Below are 15069 nucleotides of genomic sequence, written 5' to 3' on the forward strand. Positions count from 1 at the left end.
CGGGAAGTGAATGCTAACAAGACAAAATTACATGCACTTATAGGTGAAAGTAGGTGCACTTGTAAGTGATTTTACTTGCACTTCGATGTTCAATTATTTACGAAAATGCCACCGTGTTTTTTTTAAGCTATTAGATCTGGACACGTGTCGCGCGCTGATTCGTTCGCATATTCCTTCCTGGACACTTATTCGCACTTGAGTGCATCCCTATATATATATATATATATATATATATATATATATATATATATATATATATATATATATATATATCACATCCTTTGTCTTCTTAAAAATCAGAGTAATGAATGAGGAACCTAACACTCAGTTATGAAAATTCTAAAAACTTTTGTAACTTCTAAAAACGATTATTGACTAAATTACTGCATATGAAAAAATTTTACACACTAAAAATCTCAAGTTATTCCGTTCGTGAATTTCTCATAAAAGCAACCTGAGAAATTTGACATCATTTTATATCTCAAAAGTTCTGGTTTGATTACTTTTGTTGCTTAGTAAAGAAAATTAAAAATTGATAAGATAATGTGTTTCACACCTCTGAAGACAATGATTAAGTGTTTATTTGTTTGTGCTAAGTCTTAAATTTGTTATACGAGAGACAAATTCCTAACAAGTCATACTAAAGTTATTGAAATGCTTTTAGAATTGAACAATCTTGAAATAAGAGGCTAAGAGGAGAAAAATAATGTTGTGAAAGTGGTTTTGATATAAGAAGAATAAAATGATAATTTCCTACTTTATCCTTCAAATTTTAAATAATTTTTAATTTTTCCATCAGTTTTAACGATTAGGGACCAAATGCGCCACTTCGTTCGAGGGACTAAAAATGGATACGGTCATAACTCAGGGACTGAGTCGGAACTTAGGTATAACTCAGGGACCAAAGATGCAATTTTTCCTTTATTTTAATTTTTAAATTTATTAAAATATATGAAAATATATTAAGGATATTATAATGTGTGTATAAAAGACAACCTTAAATCAAACATGATTATATTATATACTCCAATTTTAACCAAACACAAGAATCTAACATTCACAACCATCTAACATTTCCTAAGATAATCTAACATTCCGTGAACCAAACGATTCCTAACTAACTGATACCAGATGAGAATATAATTGTGTTGTATTCCATAATAATGTTTAAGAGTACAGGGAGCGAACATATAGAAATGCTAGATAAAATTCTAGTCTAACATGAATAATATAGTCTACTCCCATGTGGAAATTGGAATGGTAGTTTTTAGCGGCAGTAATTACCAAATTAGGAAGGAAGTTTCATTCGGGCTTCGCGTATTGACCCGAGTCTTACCTGGGCTGGCAGGCATAAGAATCTCTGATTAGTTACCTCAAGTCCTCAACTCATTCTATCTCAGGACTCAGGTCTCAGGCGCAGTAATCTCAACCCTTCTAATTTATATACTTTCCTCCTCCTCCGCCGCCGCCAGGCCAGCCTACCGTTACCAGTCTGATTATCAGTTTTCTCCTCTGTCATACGTTTGCGCCACCGCTGTAAAACTCCCCGAACTGCTAATAAGCTCTTTCAGATGGGTGAAATTAGTGAGAAAGCTCCGAAAGTGCCAATCCCAGGCAAAAGAAATATCCTAATCACTAGTGCGCTGCCTTACGTCAACAACGTCCCTCATCTCGGCAATATCATCGGCTGTAAGATATTACATCGGTTCATTTGTTTTTTAGTTGATTCGAAGCATTTATTAGCTTTTGCTAAAGGAATTGTACTAATTTTTTGGGTGTTTATGATGATTTGTAGGTGTGTTGAGTGCCGATGTGTTTGCTCGGTATTGTAGGCTCAGAGGCTACAATGCCATATACATATGCGGAACGGATGAGTACGGGACAGCCACTGAGACGAAAGCCTTGGAGGAGAATTCTAGTCCTCAGCAAATATGCGACAAGTAAGGCTGTTATAATTTTAGTTTTAATGCTCAACAAATATGTGCCAATACAGAGTATTTGCACACCCGAATATATTGTTTACCGCTCTAATTAGTTGGGTTTATGAATTTTAGTAGTTCTTGAAAATTAATTGTAATAGACTGTGGGACTGGGAAAAATTTAACTGAATAAGCTAATTGTCTTAAAAAAGTTACTCTATTTAATTGTCTTGAGAACTCTTTGTAACTTCCTAAAAATATGGTTTAAATAAATATTTATAGTTAGAAGAAGAATATAGTATTTTATTTAGGTAGAGAAGCTGCAAAGTACTAAGAAAATAAGAATTTTCATAATAAAGTGCAAATTCATAAAGAATAGGGAGCAACTGCAAACTTTTTGTAGATACTATGAGTTTACTATGCCTGTGAAATCATTATTGTTATAACATGGTAAGTGGATCTCTCCCCATGGTCTAGCTGTTTACATATTGTATTGATTGCATGTTTCACATTTGGATTAATTCTGAATATAAACCTTATTCCTGTGTATTCAGATATCATGAAATCCATAAACAAGTCTATCAATGGTTTGACATAAGTTTTGATAAGTTTGGACGGACATCCACTCCTCAACAAACTGAGGTTTGCCAGTCCATTTTCAAGAAACTATTGGATAACAACTGGCTTACTGAGAATACAATGCAGCAGGTATGGAGTTTTCTATTGCTAATTAGTTCTTTTGGCTTCAGAAAATAACTATATTTATTTCTACTTATTCACTAGACCTATTTTGGATGAACTGATGAATTCCCCACCACTTCATCTTATTAAAAAATTTTTCAACAAATCATCTTCTTTAAATGCAGCCTTACTGTGATACATGCAAAAAGTTTTTAGCTGACCGCCTTGTAGAGGGTACCTGTCCAACACCGGGTTGTAACTATGATTCTGCACGAGGAGATCAATGTGAAAAGTGCGGGAAGCTTTTAAATCCTACAGAACTAAAGGAGCCAAGATGCAAGGTGTGCTTTTGCTTGGTTTCTTTTTTACTTGATGCATTTCTATATTAATTTGTTCTCTTTTTGCCTCAATGAGACTTGTTTATCGACAGTGACCTAGTTGCAAATTTGAAAATATGTGGAAGTGAAGATTCTTCTCGAACTTAAAAATAACTATTATTGCAGTGCTGTAAGGTTTGCTATTTTGTATTTTGTAGAATAACATTAGCATAAACACAAATGGTCAGAGTGTATAAATGAGAATGTTATGCTGGAACTTAGGACCGATAAGAAAAGATAAGATTAGAAATGAAGTTACTAGGGAACAAAAATGTGTAGGTTTTATTGTAGATAAAATGCTGGAAATAATTTCAGGTGGTTTTGATATGCAAAGAGAAGACTGTGCCCAGGTTAGGGGATGGGATTGGGCTATCGGGGAAGAGGGAAGGACCTATGTTGAAGTTTAGTGAAACAATTAAATGAGACTAACCTTATAAAAAAATATTGGAAATGTTAGCTTCAAGGAATGTCATTGCAGAATCTATGTAACTGACTCCTTTTTGTGGGAACAAGGCATTAGTTGGTTTGTAAGAGTATGTTTTTTCATTTTCTCTTTTGTATGTTGAACATTCACTACAACAATGAAATGAATATTGTTCATTAACTAATTCTTTAATTTCTTTTCATCAGGTCTGTCGTAACACCCCATGCATTAAAGATACAGACCATTTGTTCCTTGAGCTCCCTTTGCTGAAGGATAAATTAGAGAGCTATGTAAACAGTATGTCAGTGGCTGGAGGATGGAGTCAGAATGCTATTCACACAACTCATGCATGGCTTAGAGAAGGGCTGAAGTCAAGGTGTATCACTAGAGATTTGAAATGGGGGGTTCCAGTTCCACACGAGAAATACAAGGACAAGGTTAGTTGGCGAAAAGTTAGCCATTTAAAAATTTGACTGATTTTTATTTTTTATTTTTTGATTAGGTGGGTATAACTTCACTGACATTTAGTACTTTGTATATGTTTATGATGCCACTATATTGCACAATGGTGTGTGTTTTTAAGGTTAAGGATGCACTAACTATTATCACAATACTTTATCAATCCGTTGGAATGTGGATTCTGTGCTTGCTTATGAAATTGTTTTTGAATTTATTCTGATTAGGTTTTCTATGTATGGTTTGATGCACCTATTGGTTATGTATCCATCACTTCATGCTACACAGCTGATTGGGAGAAATGGTGGAAGAATCCTGAAAATGTGGAGCTGTATCAATTTATGGGCAAGGACAATGTGCCTTTTCATACTGTGAGTAATAATAATGTTTTTTGTTTTTGTTTTTGTTTTTTTTTTTAAATAGTTTTATCTAAGTTTTGTATTCTATTTATGATTTGTTTTGTGCCTAATGTAGTGTAGTGTGGTGGCTGCATGATTTTATAAGTGTGTTTATTCTTTATTTGTTACTTTTTTTTTACAAGGACAATTTGGAAGTTTTTTATGCACCTTTAGTGGTAATAAGATGTGTTATTTGTTTACTGCCCAATGTAGTGGTGCAGGTGTAGGACTTGAATGAATTATTTGATTACCTTTTGGTGGTAAGAACCTCTGAATGTATTTGAGGCATAAACTTTCTTTTCCTTGCACAGGATTTTAAAATGATTTTTCTACTCTATATCCAGTGCTATATCATCTTCTCTCAGTCTTGGAGTGAGTTACCAACCAAACACCATCTTGATGTTTTATGAAAATACTTCACCTGTTTACAAATAACTGTCTTTATTTAGGACTTAGCAGAACATATTTAATGTGATCTAGAAAATTAAGTAGGTATAATTCCAATTTTGCCCCATCATAAATGTATTATATCCGAAGTTATTCTTTTTCTATTTCAACTCAAAAGAATATTTTGATAGTAATTCTAAATATTATTAAATTTGTGGTAGATGACAGTTTTTGTTGGGCATCTCTAAATAGTAAGGAGGATAGTTATTTGTAGACAATAATTTATCAGTTGTTGCATGAATCAGCTAGCAGTTATTGGCTTGCTGTTGTAGACCAACTTTTCTATTTTGAATTACCGTATAAGCCCAATTGAGTGACCTTGGCCCACATGGTATCAGAGCCTGGTTTGGTCTACTTTGTATTCACCCGGTTGTTTACCCATGGTATTGGTGGTGTCCAAGCCCTCGTTTTAGGGGATGGTCCGATCCTAAGCCCACTTGTTCGGTCCACTTTGGTGGTGTCTAGAGCTTTCGTTTTAGGGGAGGGTCCAATCCAATTTCAAGTGGTCAACCGGTTAGATTCAAAATGGCCCGGTTGTCCACAGGGGAGTGTCAAGAGTCCCACATTGAAAAAATAGTCTTTTAGTGTGGTTTGGCCCATGTGCATTATAGCCAAATTGAGTGACCTTGGTCCAATCTTAGATTATAACAAGTATAATAATTTATTCTTAAAGCATTCTATCTGTAAGGTTGGATTAAATTAAAGTTTTTACTTTGATATGTAACATTGTATTGACTCTTAAGTATTTTTCAGGTAATTTTCCCATCTACACTTTTTGGAACTGGTGAAAACTGGACTTTTATGAAAACTATCAGTGTTACTGAATACTTAAACTATGAATCAGGTTAGCAAGAAATCTGTTTGCCAGATGGTTGATGTTTTTTTAATAGTTAAAAATGTATTTTGCAGAGATCTCATTATATTTTGTTCACTGTTGAGTATCCTCTGATTTGGCTTCTACCACGCCTTTTCCATGTGCTATCCTATGCAGGGAAGTTTTCAAAAAGTAAAGGTATAGGAGTCTTTGGAAATGATGTGAAAGATACAACTATTCCTGTAGAAGTATGGAGATACTACTTGCTGGCAAATAGGCCAGAGGTGAGTTCTTGTTTCTTTTCACTATGTTTCCTGTTATTAGATTAATGTCTTCCTTTATCTTGGTAAGTGTGTCTGTGTGAATAGATAGATAAATAGTGAAAAGGGATATTGTATTACTTATTGCTTTAATACACTGTACATTTATTGGCAAGCTCTTACATGAACACAATATGTATAGAATCCCACATACTTAACACTCCTCAAGTTGAAAAATAGATTTTAATCCTGCCTAGCTTGTAAATTTCATTAAGCAATGAGTGAACATCAGTGATCTCAGAAACAAAGGTTAGGGTTTTTTGAACTTCCTAGTCAAAGATGCAATGCAGAGGCGGTTGCTGAACAAGAAATTGGTTTTTTTTTTTTTTTTTTAAATTTTTTTTTAAAAGGTCAAAAGACCAAAATGACCTTGTCTGGTATCCTGTAAGTATATATGCATGGATAGTGAAAAGAGATACTTCATTGACTGGTTGTAATACACTATACATACATGTATAGGCTAGCTCCTAAACAAATGCCCACTTAATACTCTTTAACTTCTACTTGCTACTAACAAATTTATGTTTTTTTAGGTATCGGACACATTATTTACATGGACAGATTTACAGGCAAAGTTAAATAGTGAATTACTAAGCAATCTTGGGAACTTCATTAATCGTGTCTTGAGTTTCATTGCAAAAGATCCTGGTAGGTCATCTAACCATTTGTCTTTTGGTTTGATTAGCTTCCAATGGAAGTATTTATGTTTGTACAAAGCTTTGGAAGTTTTCTACAGTTTACCTTGTGTATTCTTCTCTGTTTCTCCTTTATTGTATTTTTTAAAATCATTTTCCGTTATCTGAGCTTCTTTTCCAAGAATAAATTTCCCTTGAATGTGTATTTTCCACTGGGTTTGTTTGTTGCAGAGGATAGTTCTAGATCTGAGGGGAAGTAGTATTCTGTTTACTTTTTAAGTTCCCATCAAAGGAAACATGATAATGTTTGATTTTCGATGGCTACATCTTATCAAATGAAGATATCAATATATCATGCAGGACTAGATTCACATTTTTCAGAGTTCTTTCAAATTTGTCATTCTTTCACTGACAATACTCCTGAACAGCTTCTGGATATGGTTCTGTAATTCCTGATGCGCATGGTGTTGAATCTCATTCCTCAACTAAGGCTTTAGCAGAGAAGGTCGGAAGCTATTTGGATCAATATATTGAAGCCATGGAAAAGGTGATTGATCCTGCATTGGAGTTCATTTCTATTGTTGCTTATCTGAGTAATGGCATAATATTTTAATTATAGGTAAAATTGAAGCAAGGCTTGAAGATTGCCATGTCTCTTTCTGGTGAAGGAAATGCTTATTTGCAAGTAAGCCTCAGTTTGCCATCTTTTGCTGCAAGTAATTTGTTCGTCTTTAATTTCCTCTAGTTTTTGAGTGATTAATAAGGTTTTTCTTGGGATTTTAGATAGCATTACATTTTGTTTTTCTAGAAGATTTTTTTTAAAAGCAATATAGCTATGTTAATCTCAAAGGATTCTCACCTTTTGTATTTCTTCCAGGAGAGCCAATTTTGGAAGCTTTACAAGGAAGATAAACCTTCATGTTCCGTAGTTATGAGAACTGCTGCTGGTCTAGTTTATCTACTCGCTTGCCTTTTAGAGCCTTTTATGCCTTCTTTTTCACGTGAGGTAATCAATGTTCTCCATTTTCATTTTGGAAGACAAGCATTTATGGGTTCTTGTAACTGGGATGTTTTGCTGCTTTTTTGGTCTCTGCCTCGTAGGTATTCAAGCAGTTAAACTTGCCTGAATCACGGCTTTCACTTTCTGATGAAAATGGTGACATTGAAAGGGCTAAAAAGCCCTGGGATATTTTACCTGCTGGTCACAAAATTGGAACACCTGTGCCATTATTCAAGGAATTGGTGTGTGAACTTTGACATTTCTTCTTTTACCAATGTTGCTTTCTATGTCTCTTGTGGGGTCTAGAATCTGATAGGTTGCTCATGAATTGATATTATTGTTTAATGTGCAGAAAGATGAAGAAGTTGAAATGTACCGGGAGAAGTTTGCTGGAAGTCAAGCTGATAGGACCTTGAGGGTAGAAGCTGAAGCAAAGAAGATTACTGAACAATTGAATAAAGCAAAAATTTCAAGTAATCTTATTTATTCTTTTTTGATATTCTTTTATTGAGTCTCTCCTCATTTTGCATGTATGAATCTATGCCCTCTCTTTTCAATGATTTATAGGGTGAAGTTAACCCTTGGTTACAATTACTGTCTAGCAGTTTTCTTATATTGCATCAGAACCATGCCTTCTCATCCCAATCACCCGACTTGGATTTTAATTATCTTTTAGAAGTTTGAACACTTCAGAGACAGATTAAATTGGCACTCTTTAATGCTTCTATTTATTTAAACAACTTGCTTGATGCATCCCGCTTTTGAGATCCCCTCTGTAGTTGGATATTTGCAGTTGATGTGGTTGAGTTTCCTGTGAATGTGTATTCTTTAAAGACCGTATTGGTAGCTTATTTTTCTGCTGCTGTTATTGCTGTCAGATGAAAAAACAAAGAAGGAACGATCAACAAAATCAGCTCAAGCCAAGTCGAAGGCTGGAGCATCTGTCTCTGCTGAAGCTGAAGTATCCATTAGCCGACTTGATATCCGTGTTGGTCTTATCAAGAAAGCCCAAAAGCATCCTGATGCTGATTCTCTGTATGTAGAAGAGATTGATGTTGGTGAAGCACAACCTAGGACTGTTGTTAGTGGCCTAGTCAAGTATATTCCACTTGAAGAGATGCAGGTTTGCCTTCCTTTTTCCTTGTTTTTTATATTTCAACCGCGTTTCACTCACAGTGGTTTTTACTTTGTGCCAGAATCGTAAGGTCTGTGTTCTTTGCAACCTGAAGCCAGCAACCATGAGGGGTATTAAATCTCAAGCGATGGTTCTTGCTGCTTCTAACAATGATCATACTAAGGTATGTGGTGATCTACTTTTGGGGTTAAAGTCTCTATCTTTTTTGCAGTAGGTTGATGTGTGTTATATGAACTCTATATCATTTTAAACTGCATAGTTGGTGGGAAAACCAACTGGAGAAGTAAATTATAATTGGTTATGCTCATTGTTCCTGTAGCCATGTGTTTTTTCTTTGCATGATGGTGTTTCCTCAAATTAGGTGTTTGTCATGTATTCTTCCATCAGTATTTTGATAGTAGTTTAAACTTACCACTGAAAATTTTGTACACATGCATATGTATGTGGCGGGTGAGGGAGGATTGTCTTTTTGCGTTCAAGTGCGCCTTTGAATCGCAGGAGATTGATAGGTGTGATTGGCCTTTTAGCAAGATTTCTTTTCAGGGCATGCTTTGTGGTGTTCGTTTTTATCTTTTAATTTTAAATGGTAACAAAAGGTAAAGAAAATTGATGGTGGCAAAGTACAACAGTTACAACCCATAAACAATGGGAAAACAGATATTGATTATACACTGGATGTTCAAAATAACAATCCCTCAAACAAATGAGTTTAGGGAAGTTACTCTGTTTTTGCTCTCTTCTAGTTCGACACATGTTTATTTGTCTCAAATTGTTGGAGTTAGGTAACAGAAATTTCAAATTATGCTGAATGTTGTGCAAAAAATAACAAGGAGTCGAGCCTGTGGTTCATGAAAACCAGTGTTTTTATTCATCTGTGTTTTTTTTTTTTGTTATTGATGCTAGGTTGAATTGGTGGAGCCACCTCAAGATGCTGGTGTTGGTGAGCGTGTAACATTTTTGGGATTTGAAGGCAAGGCTGACGATGTGTTGAACCCCAAGAAGAAGGTTTGGGAAACCCTACAAGTGGATTTTCACACTAACAAGGAGTTAGTAGCTTGCTACAAGGATATTCCATTCACCACATCAGCTGGGGTGTGCAAGGTTTCATCCATCTCCGAAGGATCTATAAGATAGACGTAGACTTGCATTTTGAAAAGAAAATTCTCTACAGTTTTGTGTATTTCCTATTCTGGTTTAGTTGTTTTTTCAAAATATCATTAATGATTGTTTAATGGCGATTGTCAATTGCTGCTGTTCTAACCTTATGTTTGCACTCTATAAGGATGTTACAAAGATGTACTTTCAGAATGCTTGGTTATAGGAATTTAATTGTGGATTTGTGCCTGTCTGAGCATTTATTGCAGAAAAATTATGATAAGGGTGTTGCTATTTGCACCAGGTATAAAGTATCTTGAAATTATAAAAAGGTGAAAACATTCAATAATTACATAGGTGGTGTAAATAGTCAAATGTGAGTTAATTTTGGTATTTGCATCAACTTGGTCAAACCTCATTTATGAGGTGTAATTAATAATTTTTTATTTAATTAAGGGAAAATGACATTTTCCTCTCTAAGTTATATACTCATAGCATTTTTTTTCCTGAATTATTCATGTTAGCATATTAGCCCCTCGATTATTTTAAAAGTGACGGTTTTTTCCCCCCCCTGATATATTAAATTGACATTTCTATCTTTAAAGTAAACATTTTATTTATTTTTCTTTACAAATTATTGCGTATACGTATGGATGACCACGGTTTGGTTCTAACTGAACCGGACACTATAGCAATCGAATTAAAAGTTTCCGGTTATGATTCAAATCCAGAACCCAGTATTTGGATTTCAATTTATTAAAATTATGAATCAAAAAAATTGGATCCTGAATCGTAATCTGGTTCGCGATTTTGAACCGTCGTTATTTTAAAATTTTATTTTTTATTTTAAAATAGTTTAAATTTTAAAATAGTTTAAATTCAACAATAAATATATTTTATATTATTTATTTATTTTTTCTTTTTCAACAAATTACTCTTTATATGTACGGATGATTATGGTTCGGTTCGATCAATTTTTTTTATTGCCAATTAAAAATTTATTTATTTATTATAAATTATATTTTTTATTTTTAAAATAATAGAAATTCAATAATTATTTTATTTTATTTTTCGGTTCAGAATCATAAGTATAAGAAAATAAAGTTGTGTTGTGCCTTCATATTTAGTTATATTTGTTCTATATTTTCTCAAATATTTTAACCCTAAGAATCTAAGTTCCACCCCCAAGGTTCGAACCTATGAACATCTATTTGAAATGGTAAGTGAAAAGTCATCGTATTACATGATAGTTGGCTTAATCATATCATATATAATAATCATATAAAAACCAATTGCTGTTAAATCAAAGTAATTGTAGATTACTAGTATATATGTCCTCTAATGAAGGTGTGCATTCCTCAAAGAGAGAAATCAAATATAATCTTGGATATAAAATCACACTCCAAAATGCCATTGGAACGTAATGGATTGTCAACTTCAATATGACTGTGAAAGCCTAAGAAATCAATATTTTTTTCCCCTTTTTAACTGGAATGAAGTTCGGAAGAGTAATATATAACACGTGTGATTGCAAATTAAAACAAACTCCATTTGGCTTTGCTTACTATTGAATATTAGGAAAGTTGTCTTACTTTCCTATTCTTATTAGTAGTTTCCTAGACTAATTTAGTATCTAGTTTAGTATATATAGAGTTTCATTGAAGTATAGAACATATACATAGAGAGACAATCTATTGTAATCTTAATCTTTCATTATAATATATTCTCTATAATCTCTTGTTCTTTGGTTCTCACATATTTTGCTTCCGCCTAACTGGCGGGTGGTGGTTATTCTCCACCCGCAAGACCTATCAATCCCTCAATTTCAACATGGTATTAGAGCCTACTTTCCTAGGCTGTTTTTCTTCAAATATTAAAACCCTAATATAAACCTTAGCTTTCCGCTGCCACGACTGCCAATCTCAGATCCGACGTGTCTTTGTGGTTTTTCTTCCATTCTTGCACCACAGCCTTTCTCGGATCATTGTCGCGAGCCTAAGCCTGGAAACTCGTCACCATCCGCCACTGCACGCGCCACCACGGCCGACGGACTGCTTCAGTTTTTCCGGTCAGATCTCCTTTTCTCCGGTGATTTTGTGATCTCACCTCCTACACCAATGGATTCCTCTCCCTCTTGCGACTTTATCTGGAAAATTTCATCGCTTTCCTCCACCGCTGTCGTCCTCACGCGCCACCGCTGCCGCCATGTGCTGGCGACCTTCCTCACGCGCCGGCGCGTGAGTCTGCCTCCGGCGAGATTTTCCGGCGAGATTTTTCAGATGGCTGTTTTCCCTTCTTTCGACTTGTTGGTGAAATTTGAAGGCTTGTTTGGGTTTGTTGCCGAACTTTTCCCATGGTGTTTGTGTTTTGGTATAACTGTGTTTGTTTCTTTATCTCCGATATGCCTTATATATCTCATGGATTTTCAGTTTCAACACTACTATAAAGGCCTTAGATTATTTTCTAAGTTTCAAGTAAGGGGGAGTGTGACTATCTACAATCGGTGTGCTATCCTTTACTATCATTTTATCTACTATGGGCTCTACTGCGTCCTTTGCTATTCTTTGCTCCCTTTTTGCCTCTACCGCTCTATTGTGTTATCGGGAGGTTGTTCATATTTAACTCTATCCTTGGTGTGTTCGTCTTTATTCCCAAGCTAAGGGTCCTTGGTGTCTTCGTCTTTATTTCAAAGGGTCCTTGGTGTCTTCGTCTTTATTCCCAAGAATTGTGTTCAGCTCCGTTCTTGGTGTCTTCGTCTTTATTCCCAAGGAAGGGTCAGACATAGCGCAATCTCTTTTGAAGTCATCCATCCTAGAGTGCTTATGTTGTTGTGATGGTGTTCGTGTTTTCCCTTGGTGCCTCCATTCCCAAGGATGTTCGTGACAAGCTTTGCCCCTAGCGTGTTCATTCCCAAGGGTTGCATTGTCCCTCCGAAGCCATTTCGCATTGTTATCCTCTAGTTGCATTTAATTTTCATTCGTAATTTTGAGTGAGGTAGAGTGCTTGTTTTAATCGAAGCTTGGAACTTTCAGATGTTCCAGCTCGAGGGGGAGTGTTGAATATTTGGAAAGTTGTCTTACTTTCCTATTCTTATTAGTAGTTTCCTAGACTAATTTACTATCTAGTTTAGTATATATAGAGTTCCATTGAAGTATAGAACATATACATAGAGAGACAATATTTTGTAATCTTAATCTTTCATTATAATATATTCTCTATATTCTCTTGTTCTTTGGTTCTCACATATTTTGCTTTCGCCTAACTGGCGGGTGGTGGTTATTCTCCACCCGCCAGACCCATCAATCCCTCAATTTCAATACTTACGATTCAGAACCGAAAAATAAAATATAATAAAATAATTATTAAATTTATATTTTTTTTAAAAAAGAAATAAAATTCATAATAAGTAAATAAATTTTGAATTTGACAATAAAAAAAAAAAAATGTTTGAACTGAACCGTGATTATCCGTACATATAAACAATAATTTGTGGGTATAGAAAAAATAAATGAAATATTTAGTTTTTAAGGGTAAAAATGTCTATCAAACATAAAAGGAGGAAAACATGTCACTTTTAATATAACTGAGGAGGCCAATGTGGATACATGAATAACTAAGAGGAAAAAAGTGCTAAAAGCATATACCTAAGGAAAAACTGTCATTTATAATAAATATTTGTTAAAAAATTCACTAAAATTAATGAAGGTGGTGCAAATAGCAATTTTCTATTTACACAACCTATAAAGCTATCACACCTATTAAATATGTGGTGTAAATAACAATTAAGGTGGTGCAAATAGAATTCCCCTTATGATTATTGGTTGGAATCATATTAGGATTTGTTTTTAGTAGGCTTGGCAACGGGGTGGGTAATAGATCCCAGCCCTCGATTTCTTACCCCATTCTCTGTTACGGATTATGATTATGATCAATCCACTAGGCATGCTGACACAAGCCATGCTGAAGGCATACGTGCTAATAGGAGTCGGAAACCACCTGTCAAATTGAGAGACTATGGGTGTTGTTCATGGGTTTAGCTATCAGGAATGAGAATCAAAGTCATTGTTATTGTTTGGTTGACTGGTTTGTAGAGCACTTCTATGGGATTTGATTACTCCCTTAATTATAAAATCCATTCCCTAAAAAATAAGGGTTTCATTCCGTTATTTCTCTCCTAATTGGTAATTTGATTTTTAAGTTTGAATTAGTGCTTTTAGATTTTTATTTTTATTATTATTTTTTGTTAATATTGGTGCTTTGGATGTCTTTATATTAGAATAAATTGTCTAAATTTTTTGTTCTTGTATTTTTAAAAGAGTAAATACCAGCCAAGGTCCCTCGAGTTTGATGGTTTCACAACCTATAGTCCCTAACTTTCGTAATTACCATCCATGGTCCTACGAGTTGCGAAATCTGACCTACTACCATCCTTCCGTTAGTTCCTTCCGTCTAAGCCGTCAAAAGCCAGGGTAGATATGTCATTTGACATATAACAAAACATTTAAAAATAAAAAAATCATAAAATTCCTCCATTTATGGGAAATCAAGAACCCCCAAGGCCCCACCCACCCCTTCTATCTCCACCTTCTAACGCCACAAAATACATCCGCGTTTCTAGCCGCCGGTGCTGCCACTGCCCACATGGACGGAGCTGGAATGAAGGTGGAGGGGGTAGACGAGAGCCCGATTCGTTATCTTGGACTCCTCATCCGGTTCTGTCCGCCGAGGTTGCGGCGAGTGAGAAGTGGAGGTGGAAGGCGCCGCCGTGGATGAAGAGTGGCGTGGGTTTGGAGGGCGGAGTCGAAATCGTAGTCCCACCGCCGCGCAAAGACATGCTGAGAGTGGAGAAATTAGCCGGAATCGTACTCGTCCTAATACGTCAGATTTTGTAGTCTTCGAGATTGTCCGAGGTCGATTTGTGAATGAAAAATTAATCCCATCTCTAAAAAATTTTAGGGTTTTCACGAATAATTTGAGCGGGATTTTTCCACTTGAAATGGGACTTCATTCCTGGCTAGAAGTTTTTGAGGTTTTGGGCAATTGGTTCATCGGAAACCTGCCGGAGAATTTGTGAGACGGCAAGGCTCTGCCTGATGCAAGAGCCACTCTATGGTCTCCCCATCAGACTTATTGAGCTCCTCCACGCTGTGCTGAAAGCTAAACTCCCCTCAATTTCAACCATACGCAGAATCAATTTAAGAAAGAAGGTAGGAGATTGTTTGTAATCTTGTATTTAATTTATTCCGATCCCAATTTGATTCGCATTGGTTGAATCAGTTCAAGAAATAATCTCTGACTAGCGGCGATGGCGGGGAAGAGGAGTTTGGTTTCTGCTCGTGGGGTGGGTCGTTGAAGGAATGAGATGTGC

General features: G+C 35.4%; 1 protein-coding gene across 1 annotated transcript; it reads left to right on the top strand.

The window, feature by feature from the left end:
* The first annotated feature begins 1356 nt into the window (after positions 1–1356).
* Positions 1357–9944, top strand: LOC109155104 (methionine--tRNA ligase, cytoplasmic). Its single transcript, XM_019302839.1, has 17 exons — positions 1357–1689; positions 1796–1940; positions 2474–2627; positions 2786–2941; positions 3608–3838; positions 4085–4228; positions 5456–5546; positions 5694–5800; positions 6370–6484; positions 6900–7018; positions 7091–7156; positions 7349–7477; positions 7573–7713; positions 7824–7944; positions 8350–8594; positions 8668–8769; positions 9510–9944. The coding sequence occupies exons 1-17, from the start codon at positions 1572–1574 to the stop codon at positions 9738–9740; spliced, it is 2415 nt and encodes an 804-aa protein (XP_019158384.1). The 5' UTR covers positions 1357–1571; the 3' UTR covers positions 9741–9944.
* Positions 9945–15069: the final 5125 nt, after the last annotated feature.

This window comes from Ipomoea nil, unplaced genomic scaffold (genome assembly GCF_001879475.1).
Source record: "Ipomoea nil cultivar Tokyo-kokei standard unplaced genomic scaffold, Asagao_1.1 scaffold2690, whole genome shotgun sequence".
Classification (NCBI taxonomy): Eukaryota; Viridiplantae; Streptophyta; class Magnoliopsida; order Solanales; family Convolvulaceae; genus Ipomoea; species Ipomoea nil.

Excerpts from the sequence above, each read along its gene's own strand:
- LOC109155104 (XM_019302839.1), top strand. The coding sequence starts at position 1,572 with ATGGGTGAAATTAGTGAGAAAGCTCCGAAAGTGCCAATCCCAGGCAAA. Across the intron at positions 1,690-1,795 it reads TCTCGGCAATATCATCGGCT|GTGTGTTGAGTGCCGATGTG; the intron begins GTAAGATATTAC and ends GATGATTTGTAG. Across the intron at positions 2,628-2,785 it reads CTGAGAATACAATGCAGCAG|CCTTACTGTGATACATGCAA; the intron begins GTATGGAGTTTT and ends CTTTAAATGCAG.